At 37.2% G+C, this 22,141-nt stretch overlaps 1 protein-coding gene and 1 long non-coding RNA gene across 3 annotated transcripts; both read left to right on the forward strand.

Moving 5' to 3' along the window:
* The first annotated feature begins 2,068 nt into the window (after window positions 1-2,068).
* Window positions 2,069-6,067, forward strand: LOC113290247. 2 transcript variants are annotated; one of them, XR_003331524.1, is made up of 4 exons: window positions 2,069-2,324; window positions 3,311-3,507; window positions 4,588-4,730; window positions 5,389-6,067. It is a non-coding gene; the product is annotated as an uncharacterized LOC113290247 (long non-coding RNA). The 2 variants fall into 2 exon arrangements; XR_003331523.1 differs by lacking the exon at window positions 2,069-2,324 and having other exon boundaries at window positions 2,340-3,507.
* Window positions 6,068-17,608: 11,541 nt separating this feature from the next.
* LOC113290248 (LRR receptor-like serine/threonine-protein kinase GSO1) lies at window positions 17,609-21,955 on the forward strand. Its single transcript, XM_026539846.1, has 2 exons — window positions 17,609-21,382; window positions 21,468-21,955. Exons 1-2 carry the CDS (start codon window positions 17,947-17,949, stop codon window positions 21,830-21,832), a joined length of 3,801 nt encoding a protein of 1,266 aa, XP_026395631.1. The 5' UTR covers window positions 17,609-17,946; the 3' UTR covers window positions 21,833-21,955.
* Window positions 21,956-22,141: the final 186 nt, after the last annotated feature.

A 22,141-nucleotide genomic window follows, 5' to 3' on the forward strand; every position in this document is an offset into this window, starting at 1 on the left:
CTGTTCTTCGGGAATATAAGACCGGATTATCAATTGGTTCCTATTCACCTTGATTTTATATCTTAAGACGGAACAAAACCTAAGGTTTTTCTGTGGGAGACAGATTTATCCTTTGATAAACTTTTCTGTGTGAGACATATTTGTTTATTATCAAGTCTACGATTTTGGGTTGCAACAACTCTTAGTTGTGGGTGAGATCAGCTAAGGGAATCAAGTGCGCAGTATTCTGCTGGGATCAGAGGCGTAGGAGTACAACTGTACCTTGAATCGGTGGGAGACTGATTGGGGCTCAACTATAGTCCAGTACGAAGTTAGCTTGTAGTAGGCTAGTGTCTGTAGCGGCTTAATACAGTGTGTATTCAATCTGGACTAGGTCCCGGGGTTTTTCTACATTTGCGGTTTCCTCGTTAACAAAACTTCTGGTGTCTGTGTTATTTCTTTTTCGCATTATATTTTATATAATTGAAATAATACAGGTTGTGCGTTAGGATCATCAATTGGAAATCCAACCTTTGGTTGTTGATTGATATTGATTGATCCTTGGATATTGGTCTTTGGTACCGTCCAAGTTATTCCTTGTGTTTGATTAAAGACTCGCTATTGTTTTAGCTTGAGTAAATCAAAACAAGTGAGAGATACTGACTCCTTGAGATACTTTAATCTAGATTGAGTCTGACTGTCTAGTTGATTCTCTAGCAAAGTATTTCGGAGTTTGTCCATACAGATTGCTAATCGAATCATTGGGTGGTGTTGTTAGACCACCGCTTTTTCAGATCCAAACCCACAGTTGTCCACAATTTTCCTAGCATTGGGAAACTTGCAAATTGCCTCATACAATCCATAAACATTGCTTATACTACCTCGATGTCTCATTTGTTTAGTCCTACCATCTCCCGTGGGGTATTTTACTCTATGATCACGATTATTTTTTGAAGAATCCGGAATTGTATTTTCCATAACACGTTCAAAATTTTCAGAATGCATCTATAACACACATATATATAAATTTAAATTCCAACACATTGGTTCGATCAATTTTAATCACAAAATCATCACAAAACAATGTTTCAAGGTTTTTTAACAACATCTACAACATATTGCTTCAAGCAACAATCAATCCTAATCACATCGTCCATCACACTACAATGTCCCAAGGTTTCTTAAACAACATCTATTTCAATCAACATATGGTTTCTTAATCACATTATCCATCACAATAAAATGTTTCAAGGTGTCTTAGATACATCTATGTCATACAACATATAATTGGAAACATCAAAATCAACCTAAAATATCAACAGTTTTATCAAAATCAAAATCAGATTAACTTTAAACTCTAAAAATTAGAATCACTCACCTTTGATGATTTTGTGGATGAAATTCAAAAATGGAGAATGGAATTAATTCACCTTAGTGTAATGATCAAACCCTTTTAATCTCATCCAACAAATCGCAACGAGTCAGCATAAGAATCAAAAGGGGTTTAGAAATGTATGAGAGAGTTTTGAGAGGGGGAAAATAGAATGAAGAAGGAGAAATGCCGGATTCGTGCGTCTACTAAATATTTAAGCCCCTGAAACGGATACTCAGTTTCCGTTTTAGTCAAGTCAGCGAGTTCCCGTGAAGTGTAGAAAAGGGATAAAGCAGACCATAGTGAGGCTGCCTTGTGATTCCTTCCCCACAATTAAGGGATAGGGACGGGACGACCCCTACCATAATGCTTGCCCTGATGTAATCCTTAGGGACAAATCATCGGTAGCCAACCATTCTCTATAAATAAATGACTGAAGGCATTTCGACCTTCGGCACCAACATCCTACCTCGATGCAACTCAGATCCGAAGATTGCTATTCTGCTCCAATATCATGTTACTGGAGATTCAATGCTGACCAATCTTATTGTAATCGATGAATCTCTGGATATTATATACCCTCGTGTAATAGTCCCATGATAGTTTAATAAATCTCATGCTTAGGATGGCTCGAATGGGATCCAGGATCCAAAAATTTTCCCTTAAAAAAAAAATTCTCTATAAAAAAGTTTCTTCTTGAATTTAGAAAAAAAAAACAAAAACAACAACTAGATTTATTCAATCAGCCCCGTAGCCCATGGAATCAAATACAGCGGGTTTCTAGTCCATATATAAAACAGAAGTTAAGCCCTTCTTTTTTATCCCAACCGGCAGCCGCCGCAATAAAAACCAAAGAGAGTGCAGGTAAACCCTAAGCTTTCAGTTCAGACGCCTCTCACTCTCCTAGCAAATCAAATCTAAACCAGTATCAAGCATTCAACAGGAATTGATCTTTGAACTCCATCGTCCATTTGTAAGTGTTTCAACCCTAAATTTATGATTCATTCTCATCTTCTTTGGTATTAGAAATGATTGAATTAGAAAATCATGATGTTGAAATGTGTTCAACACCCAAATATCTAGATTGTCCTGTTCATATGTTTGGTTCTTCTGGTAATAATGGTTACTTAGGGTTTTATTATGATAGCTGTGATACAAGGTTAATTAGTTGTTGGAACCCTTCCACTAAAGAATACATAAAACTTACAAAACATCTCAATAGGCTCTTCGGTTATTAAGCATGGATAGACTCGATGATTTGTGGAACGAAGACAAGATGCAAGATCTTGTTCACGTTAAATTTGGAATCGGTGTTTAGAATATACATAGAGATTAATATTGAGAAGAAAGTCAATTTGGGTTGTAGTATCTAAAGATATCCAAAACCTATGTTTTCAAAGGCGCCCGCAAAGGGGCCCAGGGCGCAAGAATCTTAAAGTGGCTGCCTAGCCAATAATGCGCCCAAGGTGCCTAATGCTTAGTAGATGAGTATATTCAGTGCTTGTTTGCAGCATCAATCATGGTATTCGACAACCTAATGCGTAGTAGATGAGTATATTCAGTGCTTGTTTGCAGCATCAATCATGGTATTCGACAACCTAATGCGTAGTAGATGAGTATATTCAGTGCTTGTCTGTAGCCTTCTTTTCTCACCTAATGCGTAGTAGATGAGTATATTCAGTGCTTGTTTGCAGCATTGATCATGGTATCCAACAAACTGTAGCCTTCTTTTCTCACCTAAAGAAACAAGATTTAAGCATAACCAATAAGTTATCATCGACCGTTTTCACACTGTATATATTTTTTCCTGGTCGCCTAGTGCGCCAAAGGCGCCTAATGCCCCACACGGCATAGTCCAAAACCAGGTTGGAAAGAAATTGGGATGTGTTTCTTTAAGATAATTAGAATTCTACTGTAGCATTCTGACCTAGGTAGTGAAAATAACTTCTTTTTTTTAAGGTAAAAGAAGAAGAAAGAAGTTGTTTTCATTAATAGATTAGAATGCGTGTGTGGGATAATAGAAGCTGGTAAAAAAATTGAAGTTGAAACTGTTGATGCTGGTTCAGCAAAAGATCCAGCAAGAAGTTCTCATCAATATTGGTTGAACTGTTGGTACCACAAAGTCTCTGAAGGTGGCAACACGGAGTTGGTTTCAGGTATGCTGGTTTCTCCTTTTAGTTTAGTTCATTTTCATGATAGATAATAGTCTTCTTGTGTTATGTATTTGTAGTAAGATCTCATTGATCTTCAACCTGTAAATTTTTGATTGTCTGATTTTTTCCATATTTATTTATGTATTGCATTTTGGCAGTTGCCATTTTCAAACTACTTTTTAAGTTAATTTAATTGTTTTATGCAAAAGTATCATCCAAACAGGTTTTGTAATTCGTATCTCCTTATTTCCATTTCATTTTAAAGCGTGATTATCTTCTTCGCCACCACTTTATCTTCCCGTTTAGAAAATCTCAAATGGATCTATGAACCTTGGCTATAAAGAATATGACAAAAGATGCATTCCCTCAATGAATATGCAAGGGATATTTTTTATTCATTCCCTTTCCTAGTTCTTATGATAGGTCTGCTATATTTATTGATGATATGATGGGCCATTGTGCATTACAGCATTTCAATTGTTCTTTTTCTTTCTTTTTATTCGTGCCATTTATATTTCTCTTTCTTCAAGTCAGCAAATATTGGAGTATCTCTATGGTTGAAATGCTGTGGTGTGCACCGAAGTCTTGGTACTTATGTTTCAAAAGTATCTTTGATGAATCTGTTATACTGTAGTTTGCATATACTAGCTGTAGCTGTACTTTATCTTGTCATTCTGTTTCTTACAACGAAACACTTGGAGGTCTGGGTTCTAAAAACCCCAAGTAGCAGCAAGATTAACACATGCATATCACCCGCACATTTGCATGGGTCGCACAAGCTAATTCAGCAACAGAAGTATGCTTCACTAGTTCGCTTCCATTTGGATTGTAGAAGCTTAGTAAGTAGAACTGTCAAAATGAGAGCCTAGATTTACTGTCCATTCTATGTTCTAAATACTTAGATATGACTGCTTTTCAAAATAAATAAATACTTAGATATGACTGCGTAAACATTTACATGAGTTAAACTATTTTTTTTTATTGTACATGAGTTCTCTTGTTGTCTTAAACCACTAGGCGTTTAGGGTCAGTTTTAAGTTATTCTTTTTCTGAAGGTGCTTTTGCTTTACTTGTACAATTCAGGTTGCATCAACTTAGATGATTGGTCTGATGAAGAAGTTGAATCCATGCTTCAGATTGGTGGAAATTCTTCTGCTAATTCAACCTGATGGAATCACAAAGCCTGGAGCAGATTCAAGTCCTGAACGGAGTACCAAGATTATCAGGTGTGTAAAATTTCCTGGTGATATAGCATGTTGATACATTATGAGTGTGTGTAGGTCACTATACACATGTCGCGAGGTGTTTGACATATCTTGCATGTGTACTGTAGGCGTGTGTCCCACCTTTATCATCAAAGAACTTCGCTTGTCTCAATATGGATTGTAAAAGTCAAAATAATTAAGAAAACCAGTCCCTAAATTACATGTTTAAGAATCATCAGATGACAGACCAACTATGTAAAGCTAGAGACACACAGCAGACCAAAATTACAGATCCATCAACTTCACTCGTCTCAGTATAGTGGTTTTCCGGAATCAAGAGTAAAGCTAGTGACACAACAGTCCAAGAATATTGGATTCTTCGGATGGCATACCTGCATAGTTTCGTAGAGAGAGGGAGGGATTCACTTAAGTATTCAAAGAACTTTTGAGATTAATTAATGAAATATTGAACTCGCTCTTAACCTATGCTTATTTGAGCTGTGTTAATTTGCAAACTCTTCATCGCCTTCATCGTTAACTGTCCACATGTTTCTGTGTTTATGCTTTTATCTGCCAAGTTGATTTCACCACTTGCCAAGTTGATTTCACCACTTGCCTGCTAACTCAGTCCAATCGTGTACAATGTTTAGCTGACCAAAAAATTGTATATAATGTTCAGGGCCCGAAGAAAGCAGACCAGCAAAAAGCATACTGGACGATTTCAGTAAGCATGTGTAGTTCAGTCAGTTGTGCTGGCAGCACCAACATCCCCTGCTGATTTACAGCTGCTGCTGCAGCTAGTAATGCAATATCAACCATGGGTATTGCTTCTCGTGAGGATGTGTCTAACTCGAGTAGCGGCACTTTTCCAAAGGTTCCTTGCCCTAAACAGAGGCAGGGATAAAAAAGATGGGCTTTTATTTTGAATACTGGTGATATGTTTGTAATTAACTTTGTATTCAGGGTTTCCTTTTCACTTTTTTCTTTTCTCGATATCAAAAACACTGTTTTCAGTGGTAGTGATGGTTGCAGAGGCAAAGAGATATAAAAATGGAGAGGTGGTACAAAATTGCTTGAAGGTGCTTCCACTACTTGCTTCATGATGGATTGCAGTTGTGGGTATCAGAACCCTTGCAAGATCCTTTTGGTGAATCCGCTTGTTAGGCCTTGTCAATTGGGATCATGTAGCAATATCAAGCCATTTAATTTGACGGTTACTTTGCAGTAGCAATTCAGTTTCAGGGTGTCGAGTTCATAAACAATACTACAAATACAAATTGGAAAAAATGGTCGGAAATTTTGTTTAATTACTTTGAACGGTGGATTACAAATTTAACATGCAGGTTTTTGATTTAATAGCTCATTTCTTGTTTCATTTTCGCGACAAAAATTCTGCTTTTCAAAACTCATCATATCCCAAATTTTGCAAGGATGATTTCTTTGGAGAAAACATTTTTTGTGGCTCGGAAACTGTGATGTAGTTTGATTGGTTAATGTGAATTGTGGGCCTCATTGTTAAAACTTTGTGAATTAGGCCTGATTACGAACCTAGATTGAAGAAACAAGGCGCATGCCCAAAAAAAAAAAAAATATTCACATGGCACACAATTAATTTTAGGTATCATGACAGTTTGACACCCATAATTATTTCCGTGACACCCATAATTATATGAAATTATTAAAAATGTATGCATGATGGATTATGCATCCACATGACAGGTTATGCATCAGGGGTATAATTGGCAACGCAACTTGGATATAACATATCTAAAAATCCGCGCCTTGGAATTTTACAAATTTTCTATCGTTGGAAATCTTTTTAAGAGAGCTATGCAACGAGTACAAACAAGAATAACAATTTTTTGTTTTTCACGAAAAAAATCGGAGGTGATCATCATTTTAGGCAAAATTTTCGAAAACTTGATACATAACCATTATGCAGCCACCAAAAAAGATGCATAACACATTCTGCAGACGCATAACGAATTATGCAACCATTTTCTCTCACTGCATAACAAAGTTATGCATCTATAAAAAGTTATGTAACCATTGTTTTGGTTGATTTTAGTGCGTACATAAAAAAATTGATGCATAATGCAGTATGCATCCATCTTTACGGATGCATATCAGGTTATGCATCTATTTTCTCGATGCATAATGCATTATGTAGCCAAATTTTCGGACGCATAACAGGTTATGCATCCATTTTCATGACTGCATAATATGTTACTGTAGGTGCATGTCAAGTTATGCAGTCTTTGTTTTTGTTGATTTCAATAGTAACAAAAAAGTTATTGCATAACGTGTTATGCAACCGTTTTCTGGACTGCATAACAAGTTATGCAACAAATTTTGTAGATGCATAACAGGTTATGCATCCATTTTCACGATTGCATAACATGTTATGCAGACATAACCACATCATCATCTTCTTTCATGTTTGAATAATTCCCACGCATAACATTATCCTCCATCCGTAGCTCACATCCACCACAACCAGCTTTCACCTACTTGAATGCAACAACAAATACCAACAACAAACACAAATACAAACAATTCCTATTTCAGTTACACAAATGCGGTCATAACCACAATCGACTTTGTCCTCACTTCTAGATGGTGGAGTTCCTTCTCCACTCGAAAGAGAATTCCAACTCCCAGTTAAATCCATCTGCATCTCCTCCATGAATTCAATACCACCACTACCTCAGTAACTCCATCTTCCACAGTTCAATCTCGAGTCATTATTCCATGTCCAGAAAATTCAGTCAAGACCCATCTCGAATTGCAACTCTATCTTCACAACGACAACAAAAATCGCCCAATTCTTCTCGGAGGAAACTCAGTTCAATCGACAGCAACATCAACTCCTAAATCCATCAATAACACAATGTAGTTGCTCGATTCGTTTCTAATCCATCACCAAAGCAACTCAGTTCAATCGACAGTAACATCAACTCCTAAATCCGTCAATAACCCAGTGTAGCTGCTCAAAATAAAACCCTAGCTCCCAATTCTTCTTCTAATCCATCACCGAAGCAACGAACATATTCTTCAATTCAGGAACCCTAGCTCCCAATTCTTCTTCTACAGCTCAAAATAAAACCCAAATCTCCATCTATTTTCCTGAGCTTCTCGAGACAGCTTCAATCACCAACTTTGCATGTTTCTTCATCTCAGATTCAATTTCACCGATTTCAAATCACACCCAACCTTTATTCTCACGACTAAGTTGAAACTGCAATTTGACTTCATCGAGCATCACCATTTTAGTTCAGTGACACCCATTACTCTTCGATTTGCAAGACTGAAACCTAATTTTAGAAAATATGGGGTTGGGAGTAATTTGTTCCCCAAAAATGAGGGCGCGCCTGAAGTTTTCTGTCCTTGGGTTTTTCAGTGGAAAAATCTGGGAGAATGGGTCTCACTGTAGTTTTCACAAGAAACAAACTGTAAATCAATATGAGATCATGTTTGTTTCGATCTGTTATCTGATCTTAGCTAATATGCCCTTGAGCTTAAAACGACCAAACTCAATTGACCATATTCAATTTTACAACTTTTTCGGTGAGCCATAAAATCTCTTCCAGTCTTTGATGCAGATGGAAAAATCTGACCTTTGTTATGGCGTGCTAAATTGTCATTTTGTGTGTGTGTGTGTGTTTTGAAGCTGAAAATTTTCATTGATTAAGAGACTTGAGTTACATGTTGTGCATCCTCTTGTAATTGAGGTAAAATCTCATCAGAGATAGATAAAATCCAAACACTACTTAAAAAAGAGACTCTAGCTAACTTAGCTAAAATATCAACAATCTTATTTTGTTATTTTGGCACATAATTACACTGCCAGAAAGTTTTATTCTTGAGCATACTCTTTGTATCTAAAATTAAATTATAGATTCTCCAATCTGAGTTGAAATCCTCGCGGTTCACTGCATCAGCTACTAATTGTGAGTCCAGTTCAAATATCACCTTATCAAGCTTCATATCCTCTGCCCATTGAAGTGCTTCCCATAAACCTTTGCATTCTACTTGTTCTGGACTCAACGCCGTCTCTAAGAAGATACATTTGGAGCCCCTGTGAGTGCCTGCAAAATCACGAAGTATTAGTCCAATACCCCCTAATTTAGTAGAATAGCTAAAGGATCTATCAACATTAATCTTATGAGTGCCTATAATATAGGAGGATTCCAGTGCAAATTTATCCTTCTCTGTTTAACAATATTAGAAGCAGTAATAACTTTTTTTGGTTTCAGAAGTTCTATTTCTAACTTGCTCTTCATAATTAATGATGGAATATGGAGTGATCTTCCAACCCTTAAAGACATTATCACATCTTGCAATCCAAATGCACCAAGTTGTAATAACTATTTTGAACAGATGTTCTTCTTGAATTTGATGAGCTTTCAGTCTGTCAAACCAATCACAAAACTATTCAACCATATTTACATCATCTTGAATATGAATACCAAGGACAACAAATCATACTGCTTTTGAGAGATTGCAGTGCAAAATACAGTGAGATGAAGTCTCTAAGGATTGTGAACAGAAAGGAAAACCATAATCTCCATCTTGTATGACATAAACCAGCTTGTCTCTGGTTTGCATAATGTCTTTAAGACACTTCCAGTGAAATTGTGTTATTCTAAGTAGAACAAGTAACTTTCAGAGATTTTTGAAAATAGATTGCATTATTTGACCAACAGACTGATTAGCATTCTGCTCTTCAAACATTTTCCTATAAGTTGATTTAACGGAGAAAGTCCCATTTCTATCAAGTGTCCAAACCATTCTGTCTGCATGATGTACATGAACTGACATATTCAAAATTAATCTTGCAACTGGTGTTTCAAAAAGAGAGAAAATAAGAGACTGATTCCATCCTCCAGATTCTGAGAATAACTAATATACATAAGTGTATTCTTGATAACTAAGACATCCATGTTTTGGAGAAGGAGGAGTTAACAAATCAGGTATCCATCCATAGCTCCAGATTAAGATAGTTTGCCCATTACCAATGCTCCAGCAACGTTGTTTTTAATGAATGGAAGTTCTGAGCTAATACTTTTCCAGGACCAAGTGGAACTGGAGTTGTCTTTGATGTCAAAAATCTTTCCATCTGGAAAGTATTTTTCCTTAAGAGATTGAGCGCATATTGAGGTATTATCTGTGCATAGTATCCATGCATATTTTGCAAGTAATGCCCTGTTGAATAGCTTGAGATCTCTGAACCCAAGACCTCCCTCTTCCTTTGGCTTTTTCACATTTTTCCAGGATATTGGTGGCTTTCCTTTACTAGTCTTCCTTTTCCTCCAAAATTTCGCTGAGTAGAATTTATCTTCTTAATAGTAACATCTGGCAGCTTGAAACTCAACATATGATATACGGGTACGGCATTTGTAACATTTCTGACCATTACATACCTTCCTGCTTCAGACATGTTTATAGAACACCATTTTGTCATTCTATGTTCCATTTTCTCAGCAAGATTAGAGAAAGGATTTTTTTTTTGTTTCTTCCCACAAAGAATGGAAAACCTAGATACTTTTCCTCACTAATACTGAGATGTCTAACTTGAAGAATACCACTTATAAGTTGACCACAAGAAGGACTTGTATTTTTACTAAAATACACTGCTGACTTGTGAAAGTTAATCATTTTGGCTTGAACAAACACTGAATTCTTCAATAACTTGAAGCAATTTATTTGTTTGAGACTGATTAGCCTTGCAGAATAGAAGGCTATCATCAACAAACAATAAATGATTTATTTTGGTGCTGATCTTGAAATTTTTATACATGTGAGTTGCTTTTTTTTGTTCATGGTGATTCAATTGCCTTGAAAAAGCTTCCATGACAAGGGTGAAGAGATATGGAGAAAGGGGGTCTCCCTGTCTGATTCTTCTTGTGGGTTTGAAAGAAGATGAAGGAGAGACATTGATCATGATTTCTACAGAAGTAGTACTAATACATTGGAACACAAGATGACAAAACTTCTCACAGAAATCAATTCTTAGTACTTCTATTAGGAAACTCCATTCCAGTCTATCAAATGCTTTAGACATGTCCATTTTGAGAGCAAGATGGCCTGTTTTTCCCTTTTTTTTCTTCATGGCTTTTACCAGTTTTTGAACTAAGCATATATTCTCAGAGATCAGTCTCCCAGGCACATAAGCTGATTACATAGGAGAAATAATATACACCATATGCTTCATGAGTCTGAGCGCAATTATTTTTGAGATCAGTTTGTATGTTGTATTACATAAGGCTATGGGCCTGAAATCTTTTGGTTTATGAGCTCCAAATATTTTTGGAATTAAAGAGATTCTAGTGTTGTTGATCTTCTTGAGTAAATAGCCTGAACTGAAAAAAGCTTTGACCATCTTACAAACATCACCTCCTACTACATGCCATTAAGACTGATAAAATCCTGGTGGAAATCCATCTGGACCTGGAGACGTCCAAGGTTGCATTGACATACGAGCTTTATGAATTTATTCATCATATGAAATTGTTATAAGATCTTCATTAATGTGGTCTGTAGTGCATGAAGGAATGAACTGAAGAAATTTAGAGGGATCAGCTGGTTGAGAAGTTGATCCAATCTTCTTGAAATGAGAAACTAAAAGATCCTCAATAGAATTCCGGTCTTGACACCAATCACCATATGAAGTTTTAAGGGAATCTATCTTATTCCTAACTCTTCTATAATTAGCTTTTATATGGAAGTATCTAGAATTCCTGTCCATGTCATTATAAAAATGGCCTCTAGACTTTTGCATATTAGAACTAGCTTGAATCTCATTGAGACTGTCTATTTATTTCTCCAATTTCATCACATCATCAGTGTTGTTACCCTGGATATTCTGAGCTTGCAGTTTTGAAAGGTTTTCTTGTAGTTGAGAAATCCTTGACTGAATATGACCAAAAGTAAATTTGCTCCATTTTGAAAGAAAGTATCTTGTATTCGAGAGCATATCAGATAAAAGATAAGCTACAAAACCTGAGAGGTTAGTTTTCCAAGCATTCATCGTTTCATTTTTTGCAAGTATCATTTTGTAACCAATGCTCAAAAAATTTCCAACATTTACCTGTGGTACTAGACTTATTATACAAGGTTAGAAGAATAGGAGCATGGTCTGTCCCTTTTTGAGGAAGATGGGTAAGTCTAGATTCAGGATAATTAAGAAACCAAACACTGTTAACTAGAGCTCTATCAAGTCTAGATTTTGTTTTCCTTGTACCATCACTATTACTAGTCCAAGTAAATGGGTTTCCACTATATCCCATATCATTCAGGTCTGAGTCTTTAATGTGATCTAATAATTCAGAGGCTGTAGGTTCAGTATTTGTGTTTCTTTCATGAGAATTCATTGTAATATTCAAATCACCTATAAGTACCCAGGGAATATTGACAGAGTTACTTAAGTCCTTGATGTATTTCCATTGGCTAGGCTGATCATTTTTGTAGGAGGTACCATAAACACATGAAAGAAACCATTCACCTCTACCGGGATCATTTTTAACTAAGGCATGGAACATATTACTGGAGGAATTTAGGACTTCTAAAGACAAACCATCCTTCCAAAGAAGAAGAATGCCTCCATCCTGACCAAGAGAAGGTACAGAACATTTGTTTGGCATCTTAAGGAAGCTAGTGAGGTTAAGAATTCTATCATCATTTATTTTGGTCTCACATAAAAATATAATATCAGGTGAGTGAATATTATTCATGTGAAGCAAGTGATCTTTAGTATCTTTTCCAAGAATGTCGCGACAGTTCCAACTGATGATTATCATGGTCGAAAAAGTGGAGATAAATCTTTAACTTGATACTCAAGTTAATAAAAGGGTTATGTACGGAAGTAAAATATGAACTAGTCAAATAATAAATGCTTTGAGTAAAAAAAATATTAACACTAGGAATTAAATTTGCTCTGCAATAAATTATGGGATTGAATTTAAGAAGAGTTACCAGATTGTTTGAGGCCTCATTCCTCTCATGGGGGTTCTCTCCTGCTCCTTTATCTCCCTCTTCAATGAGATCATGCTCCATATCGTCATTTCCATTGGGAATTTTTAGTTTCCCAGTATTACTTTCCACGATATCTTCATTAGAATCTCCAGTTCTAGATCTCTTATTGTTTCTTATTTCTTCCTCTTCAAGTTGATCATCTTATTTAGCCTCTTCCTCCATTTTCTTGCGACTAGCTTCACAAATTATCTCAAATAGAAGATCAATATCTTCACAAATCTCCACCCCATAGGCATTAGTGAGATCATGAAGATAGTTGATATATTGATCTTGAGTAAACCTTCTAATCATCAGGTCATGTGCTGCATTGGGACATTCCTCTTCATTGTGATCAATGACACAACAGTTAGGGCAAAGATTGTGCGGTTGCCACTCCCAGTGAAATCTGATCCATGAAACTCCTCCAGTAGCAGTGTTCCACCAACCTCCCCTATGGAGCGGTTTTGTAAGATCAATTTTGATCCTAGCATTGATAGTGGTACCAAAGGATGGCCTGCAATCATCAGGAACTGTAGATATTTTTTCTCCTAATTCTTCAATAGCTTCATTCACCACTTCAAGATAGTGATGTTCAGGTAAAAGGTTTTTGAATTGGAGATCCCATTCTTGATATTTAAAAACATAGTTTTTTACTGGAATAACAACATCATATTTTTGTAGGTTTAAATGACTTTTGTTAACATTCCAAGGACGTTTTTTAAGTATGTCATTCATAACTTCTACTGTGACAAACTTGAATAAGTAAATATTCCTATCGATAGCACGAACTTCCTTGACTCTGAAACGATTCCATAATACGATAACTCCTTTCCTTAATGTGTCTGTCTCAACAAGATCTTTTGAGAAGATCTTACCAATCAAAGTAGTACCCCATTCATCTGTAGCTTTGGTAATAGATGACTTTGTACCAGCATCTCTTCTTAATTTTCTTGCTCCAATATCACGTATTTGTGTGTTTTGCAGTTTCCCAGTGATTGCTGAGATTTGAGAATTTGAAGAAGAAGCCATTATCCTTCGGGTGTTAGAGATAGGGTTTGGAGATAAACTGTATTGCAACTCTTCACCAGAATATATACAGCTATTATAACTAAAAGTAGTTATTGACGGATAATTTTGTTTCCCTAGATAAGCTGAGAAAAATATCCTTACGTAAATGCAATATTGTATAGGTGTTTGAGAATTAAAGTTGATCGGAGTAAATTTCGGCGTGGGACTTGGTAACCAACAGTTACGTGTTTTCAAAGGGGGAAAGTTTGATATTTTGAATTTTGAATTAACTGGGTCTCTGAAAGATTGCTGAATCGGAACTTGAATCGTGATAACCTTGAAGTTTTCGTTTAAATCATACACATGATATAGAAAGTAATACTGGTACATACCGTAAAAATTCATCTTTGATAAGAAGTTTGGCAAAACTGCATCATACTGTATTAACGATACTTGACTCGTTGATCTACATTGCAATAGAAGAAGGAGGATAACTGAGACTGGAGTCCAAAAATGGAAGTCCTCCATGATTTGATGAAATATGAGGCCCTGCAAAATTAGTAATCCATTAGATAGGGAAAAACAAAAAAAAAAGAGGTAAGAGATAAGAGAAGCAGTTTTAAAAAAACTTTAAGGAAAAAACCTAACGAAACATATACTAGAATAAAGAAGAGAAGCCGTATTTTTGAATTTTAAACTACTAGATAACAAAGTTTAATCAAGATTGAGATAAATTTTGTCATGAAAACATTAAAGATTTAAATGAAAAAAGAGAGAGAAAATTTCACCGAGTTAACTCAGTAGTCGCCCGATTTGCAGCGCTCCCTAAATTTAATCACACTTGGCATTTGTGGGCTGCCGGTCTTTTTCCGTCATTGTGTTATTGTTTCAAAGAGAGTCAGCATTATTTTTCATGATCTCTTAGAAACTTAGTAAAGTCCAAGCTTGGCGCGTTAGTATAGTATCCAAGAGTTCATGCCTTCGAGCAAGTCTTACAACTTTGCTCTCATGATGTGCAGTGCACAATTAAGTCATGTCAGAGCGCCCATGAGCCATGACGTTCTAGATGCCCAATCTAGATTGGATAAACTTTTAATACAAACGGTGGGTAGGTTTGGTTCTGGTATAAAACTTACTGCAAAGTATAACCAACATTAACAAGTTAACTTCTTTACATAACAATAAATCAGAATTATGTCCCATAAGACAAGATTTAATACCAACGGAAAATTGGTCATTTGTCCAAAAAAATTTAAAACATGGTTCAAATAGACAAGTAAAAATTAGTATGATTGAAATGGACAAAAAAGAAATAGCAAGGATAAAACTGGATTCATCGCAGCTTAAACTTAAAAAATAGCAAGGATGAAACTGGATGTATCCTGATATAAATTAAAAATAAGAAAAAATATTTGAAAATGGGTAGGATGAAACTGATTACATCCTGGCTATTTTTATATTTTTGTCCATTTGAAAAGTATCTTTTTGATTTTTGTCCATTTAAACAATATCAAAATATACAAGTCTTTTTCACCCAGGAATTCTTGATTTTGATCTTTTTAACCAATTTTGTGTAACGTACCAAATACCACATGGATATTAATATTCTATAAGAAAAAAAATAGAATTAAATTAAAACGGGAGTAGACTATGCCTTGGGTATAATAATTTAATAATAATATATTAATATGCATCGGTGGGTTAACTTAAATTCGATTTAGAATAAGTGTTTTATGCAAGACGACAACATAGTTTGGCGACTCAATCCAATATCAAAAAGAAGATTAATTAACTTGCGTTCGCCCTATACTAATTTTTACTTTACATCTAAATTTGGATTTAGGAAAATCAATCGTGGGGTTATGGATTTTGATTCCAACCAAGAGAGAATGATAAAGGGTGGCTAAAAATGTAGAGTTCCCTCATCGTTTATCTTCTTTAGATTGTGACGCGTGTTTTTCATTTTTATTTCTCAACTTTCTTTTTTTTTTTCTTAAAATTTTTCTTAGCACCTTAGGCATCTTAGTTAGACCATGGCAATTTTGTGAATCTAGCCGGATCAAGTTTTTTCTTCAGGTCAGTCGTTATGGTATTAAATTTCAATCCAGGCTTTTTAATTTTTTCCAAAAAATATGATGCTTGAAAAGTCATCATATGGTCTGTTATTTCAACCGTGTCATTTTTGTAACATTTATCATGGTCAACAACAACACTAAGCACCGAAACAATCGCCAAGGTCGATGTTTTAGGATCACGACGAATGTTAAATAAAAAGTTTTAATTTGTTCTATTTTCCATCCCCCAATTAATTTTCCTGTATTTTAGACCGGCTAGTTTAATTAAGTAGTTTGTTTTTTCATACTTTCTTTGTAAAATACAGATGAAGCCATGGAAACCCAGCGCATATCAGGGACGGAGCCATCCCATTATAAGGGTGTGCACTTGCACCCTTCCAAAGCATATTTTAGGTCCAATTAAAATCTATTTTTACTTTTTTGCACCCCATCCCACAATTCTTAGCTCCGTCGGGTGGCGCGTATGGAAGAACTTGCTAAGAGCAACTGCAGTGGACGACTAAACCCAAATTTGGTGTCGAGTGGGCTGGCGTAGTGGGACGGACCATCGATCAAAATTTGATCAAAGAGTAAAACTCGGATCAAATTTGGTCGGCGATTAAGACCAAATCCAAATATAGTCGGGCGTTTATATAATGTCCGCCTACCTGACGGGCGTTGGTATAATGTCCGCCTGGATGGGGTGTTGGTATAATGTCCGCCTGGATGGGGCGTTGGTATAATGTCCGTCTGGATGGGGCGTTGGTATAATGTCCGCCTGGATGGGGCGTACGTAAAGTTAACGCCGGACACCCAGGCGTTGATATAGTCATGATCCCACCTTCACAAAGTTTTGAAAACTTTGCTTGGGGCGTTGTCTTTATCAACGCCCCATTTTTTTTTTTTTTGAACCCGGGCGAACGTATAATCTCCGTCCCACACACCAGGCGTTGCTATAGTTCACGCCCCATACAGGCGTTATCTTTATCAACGCCCCATACCAGGTGTTATCTTTATCAACGCCCCATGCCAGGCGTAATCTTTATCTATGCTGGACGATGAAGCGGACTTTATATCAACGCGCGACCAAATTTACTCGTCACCCGCTACGCCACAGGACGGACTAAACCCAAATTTGATCTTTTTTTTTAGTCTTTGGTCTTTAGTTATGCTCGCACCACTGTGGATGCTCTAAAATAAGGTATAGTTGAGAAGTCCTATATTATGTACATTATGTTTCAATATTTTTGAAGAAGAAGAACAAAAAATAATAAAAAAAATCTACTTTTTACTAGAGAATATACAATGTAGACAAAAAAAAGAAAAAGAAAAACACTGGTCGATTGTATTTTGTAAGGAGCTAGGCAAGTATTAAGACCCCCTCAACTAGATGAGCTGTGTAGCACCCCCCCCCCCACCCGCACACTGGTGATATTGTCTAATTGACACCCAGAACACTGCGCACCAAAGAATTCGTCAATGCCCAAGCTGCATTATATAGGCTAAGCTCTGGTCCTCATCCTAGCTAGTAAAACATGAGAAGGGTTGGCAAACAAATGCCCTAGTTTAGCTACGCCATTTAATGATTTTTCTGTATAATATTGGAAGTTTGTTTTGTACTGGGGAGTTGGAATTTTGATGAGCTCACTTAATCTTCCTTTCTTCTCTCTGTAAAGATCAGAAATTGTGATTTTGACTCTGAAAACATTTAAAAAATAGCATATCGACAGCTCTCTTTTCTTGTATGTATGTACTTGATTCTTTAATCAAAATAAATTTATTTTCATTCTAAACTCCAAAGAAGAACTAACCCAATATGTTTCCATAATTAATTTGTCCCCTGTCCTTCTTCCAACCACTGTGCGTCTTAAAACCAAACCAAATCCCCTTATCATCATCATCATCTCTTCTCTTTGATCATCAACTACTCTGCTATGACCATTGTTTGGTTGGTCGTCAGTCATTAATCCATTCCAAAGACTTCCCATATACCGAGCTGATATGCATTAAATAACATGCGAGCATTTCAAGAACAATAATACTAGCTAGCTAGCAAACATTACATGCATTTGTTCAGAATTTTGGCGGCACAGAAGAAAACATCATGATGAACAAGCAATACCCATTCTGAGATCTTCTTCTTCCCCACTAGGAAAAAAAACATGGTGAAACTGAGTAATTTGATGTGCGTCTTTCTGGTTTTGGTGTTAGGAACCGTTTTGGGTGATACCGAGTTAGACTTGTCTTCTTCGACATTGGATGTACTGTTAGAAGTGAAGAAATCTTTTAGTGAAGACCCTTTGGAAGAAGTTCTGAATGATTGGTCTGAAAGCAACCCAGATTTCTGTTCATGGAGAGGGATTTCATGTGGGGTTGATAACTCAGTACAAGAAGTGGTGAGTTTGAACTTATCCGGTTCATCACTCACTGGTTCAATATCTCCGTCACTTGGTTACTTAAAAAATCTTATTCAGTTAGATCTTTCTTCTAATCAGCTCACTGGTTCAATCCCGTCGAATCTCTCTAATCTGGTTTCACTTGAATCTCTACTTCTTTTTTCGAATCAACTCACTGGTCCAATTCCAACTCAACTCAGAACCTTGAAAAACCTTCGTGTCATTCGTATCGGCGATAACGGATTTACAGGTCCAATCCCAGGTTTCTTTGGTGATTTTCAGAGCTTAGAGATCCTTGGTCTAGCATCATGTAGTTTGACGGGTCGTATCCCACCGGAACTCGGTAGACTCAGTCGGCTTCAAAACCTTGTTCTCCAACAAAATCAACTCGTTGGTCCGATTCCGTCGCAACTCGGTAACTGTTCAAGCCTCATCGTCTTCACCGCAGCGGTTAATAACCTCACTGGCGCAATCCCTGAAGAAATGGGTTCCCTGCAAAACCTTCAAATTCTTAACCTAGCCAATAATTCTCTCACTGGTGAGTTGCCAATTCGACTGGGCGAACTGAGTCAACTCGTTTATCTCAATCTCATGGGGAATTTTCTGGAAGGATCAATTCCAACATCCTTGGTGAACTTGGGTAATCTTGAAAATCTTGATCTGTCGGTAAATAGGTTGAGTGGTGGAATTCCTGAAGAATTTGGGAGTTTTCAAAAGTTAGTTTATATGGTTATGTCCAGTAACAAACTTTCAGGTAACATACCAGAAAACATTTGTTCAAATATATCAACTTTAGAACATTTGATTTTATCCGGTAATTCACTGCAAGGGGAAATTCCGGTGCAAATCGGAGAATGCATGTCGTTGAAACAACTGGATTTAGCCGATAATCAGTTAAACGGTACATTGCCGATTCAGTTATTCGAGTTACTTGAACTTACTGATTTGTACCTCAACAACAACACATTGATTGGTACACTTCCTGCATTGATCGGCAACCTCAACAGTGTTGAGACTTTAACTCTTTATCACAACAACTTACATGGCGAAATCCCGAAGGAAATCGGACTACTCCGGAAGCTTGAGATTTTCTATCTATATGAGAACCAATTTTCAGGTGAAATCCCACTTGAGATTGGTAACTGTTCGAGTTTGCAAATGCTAGACTTTTTCGGTAATCAGTTCACAGGTAGAATTCCAGTTACAATCGGAAGACTAAAGGGTTTGAAACTACTTCATCTCAGACAGAATGAATTTTCCGGGGAAATTCCGTCTGCACTGGGTAGCTGTAAGGAACTGACTATATTGGATTTGGCAGATAATCATTTCTCTGGAGAAATTCCAAAGACTCTGGGATTTTTGGTAGCAATGGAACAGTTGATGCTTTACAACAACTCACTTGAAGGTAACATTCCTGACGAATTCAGAAGCGTTGCAAATTTAACTAGAGTGAATTTATCTAATAATAGACTGAATGGTAGTATTGATCCTCTGTGTGTTTCGAGTTCTTATCTCTCGTTTGATCTTACAAACAATTTGTTTGCTGAAAAGATTCCTCCACGGTTGGGGAACTCGGCCTCTCTTGAGAGATTGAGACTGGGTAAGAATCATTTTATCGGTGAGATTCCGGCGACACTAGGAGATATCACTGAATTATCACTTTTAGATCTTTCCAGTAATTCACTCACTGGAATTATACCACCTGAACTCTCATCATGCAAGAAACTGACTCACATTGATCTCGACAACAACCTTCTTCATGGGTCAGTACCTCCTTGGCTAGGCAGCTTACCTGACTTGGGTGAGATCAAACTCTCTTCAAATAAATTTTCGGGGACTCTTCCTCTGGAAATCTTCAATTTGAGCAGTCTCCTAGTTCTGTCTCTTGATAACAATTCACTCGGTGGAACTCTCCCCCCTGAAATCGGAGATCTTTCATCACTGAATGTCCTTAATCTCGAGCGGAACCAGTTCTACGGTCAAATCCCAGCAAAACTCAGCAAGTTGAGCAAGCTCTATGAACTTCGGCTCTCACGGAACAGGTTTGATGGGGAAATTCCAGCTGAGCTAGGACAATTACACGACCTGCAGAGTGTTTTGGATCTCAGTTATAATAATCTCACCGGTGGAATCCCACCTTCTATTGGGATACTGTCGAAGCTCGAAGGTCTTGATCTTTCTCATAATGAGCTAGTTGGGAAAATTCCTTCACAGATTGGTGGGATGAGTAGTTTGGGCCGACTCGATCTTTCTTACAACAATCTTCAGGGTGAATTGGATGAACAACTTTCTCACTGGCCAGCTGATGTTTTTGCTGGGAATTTCAAGCTTTGTGGAAGACCTCTGGTTACCCAATGCGACACTAAAGATACTGAACATGGCCGCTCTCGTCTGAGTACCTCATCGGTAGTAGCCATTACTGCTACCTTGACCTTGGCTGGCGTTGTTGTTCTACTTCTGGTGGGGCTTATACTAGTCTCCAGACGCAAACACCAGTACCTAAGAAGAGCAGATGCTGATGGCAACTATGCATATTCTTCTAGTTCTTCCGTGCAGCGAAGATTACTGTTCCATAACGCTTCGACTGCTCGTGAATTTAAATGGGAAGACATCATGGAAGCTACCCATGATCTTAGTGATGAATACATAATCGGGTCTGGTGGGTCTGGAACAATTTACAAGGCAGAGCTACCAAGTGGGGAAATAGTAGCAGTAAAAAAAATCTTGCGGAAGGATGACCTGTTTATGGATAGAAGTTTTGCAAGGGAAATTCGAACTCTGGGGAGGATAAGGCATAGGCATTTGGTGAAATTGATGGGGTGCTGTAGTACTAGCAAAGGCGGCGGAATGGGTTCTACGCTGTTGATTTATGAGTATATGGAGAATGGAAGCCTGTGGGATTGGTTACATCGACCTGTGACGCAGGAGAGTACCACCAAGAAAGTTGGGATAAACCTCGACTGGGAGATGAGGTTAAAAATAGCAGTGGGGTTGGCACAAGGTGTGGAGTACCTCCACCATGATTGCGTACCGAAAATCATTCATAGGGACATCAAGTCAAGTAATTTGTTACTCGATTCTGATATGGAAGCACATTTGGGCGATTTCGGTCTGGCCAAAGTAGTGCTTGACGATCAGGATTCTTCGAGCAATACGGAGTCCCAAACCTGGTTTGCTGGATCTTATGGCTACATAGCTCCAGGTACACTAAGATTACTACTACTCAGTATTGGTTCCGTAAATTTGTAATGAGTCTCATTTGTTTTTCTTCTTTCGATGTTCTGCAGAGTATGCGTATACACTGAAAGCAACGGAGAAGAGCGATGTTTACAGTATGGGAATAGTATTAATGGAACTTGTAACCGGGAGAATGCCGACTGCTGGAACTTTTGGAGTTGATATAGACATGGTGAGATGGGTTGAATCCCATATGGAAATGTCAGCGCTCACTCGAGATGAGTTGGTAGATCCTGCATTGAAACCACTGTTACCCAAGGAAGAATCTGGCGTTTTTCAACTACTAGACATTGCATTGCAGTGTACAAGAACTGTTCCAGCCGAGAGACCCACCTCTCGACAAGTCTGTGATCACTTGTTTCACATATCTAATACTAGTAAGATGGAAGATTCCGAGAAGAAAATGATTGTGTAACTTATATTTTGTACTTAAAAAAGATTTCTTCTTGTGCTCTTTCCTTCGCCGTTCCAGGCAACCATTCTTGTATCTAACTCCAACTTAGCATATATGAGTTCAATAGATCATTAGTTTTCTTCATGGGATGAATTAGGAGATCTGGTCGGTCGCACCGCCTTTTTCAAACTTCAGGAACTTTCTGACACAAATGTGCTCGGAAACAGCAGACTGTGCAATGTTGTTTTGGTTCTGCAAGGTAGCAATGGGTGTGTTACTACTCCAATTTATTTATAGTGTAATCCAGAATCATATAGTTTTGGGTTCTGC

This window comes from Papaver somniferum, chromosome 6 (genome assembly GCF_003573695.1).
Source record: "Papaver somniferum cultivar HN1 chromosome 6, ASM357369v1, whole genome shotgun sequence".
Taxonomy (NCBI): Eukaryota; Viridiplantae; Streptophyta; class Magnoliopsida; order Ranunculales; family Papaveraceae; genus Papaver; species Papaver somniferum.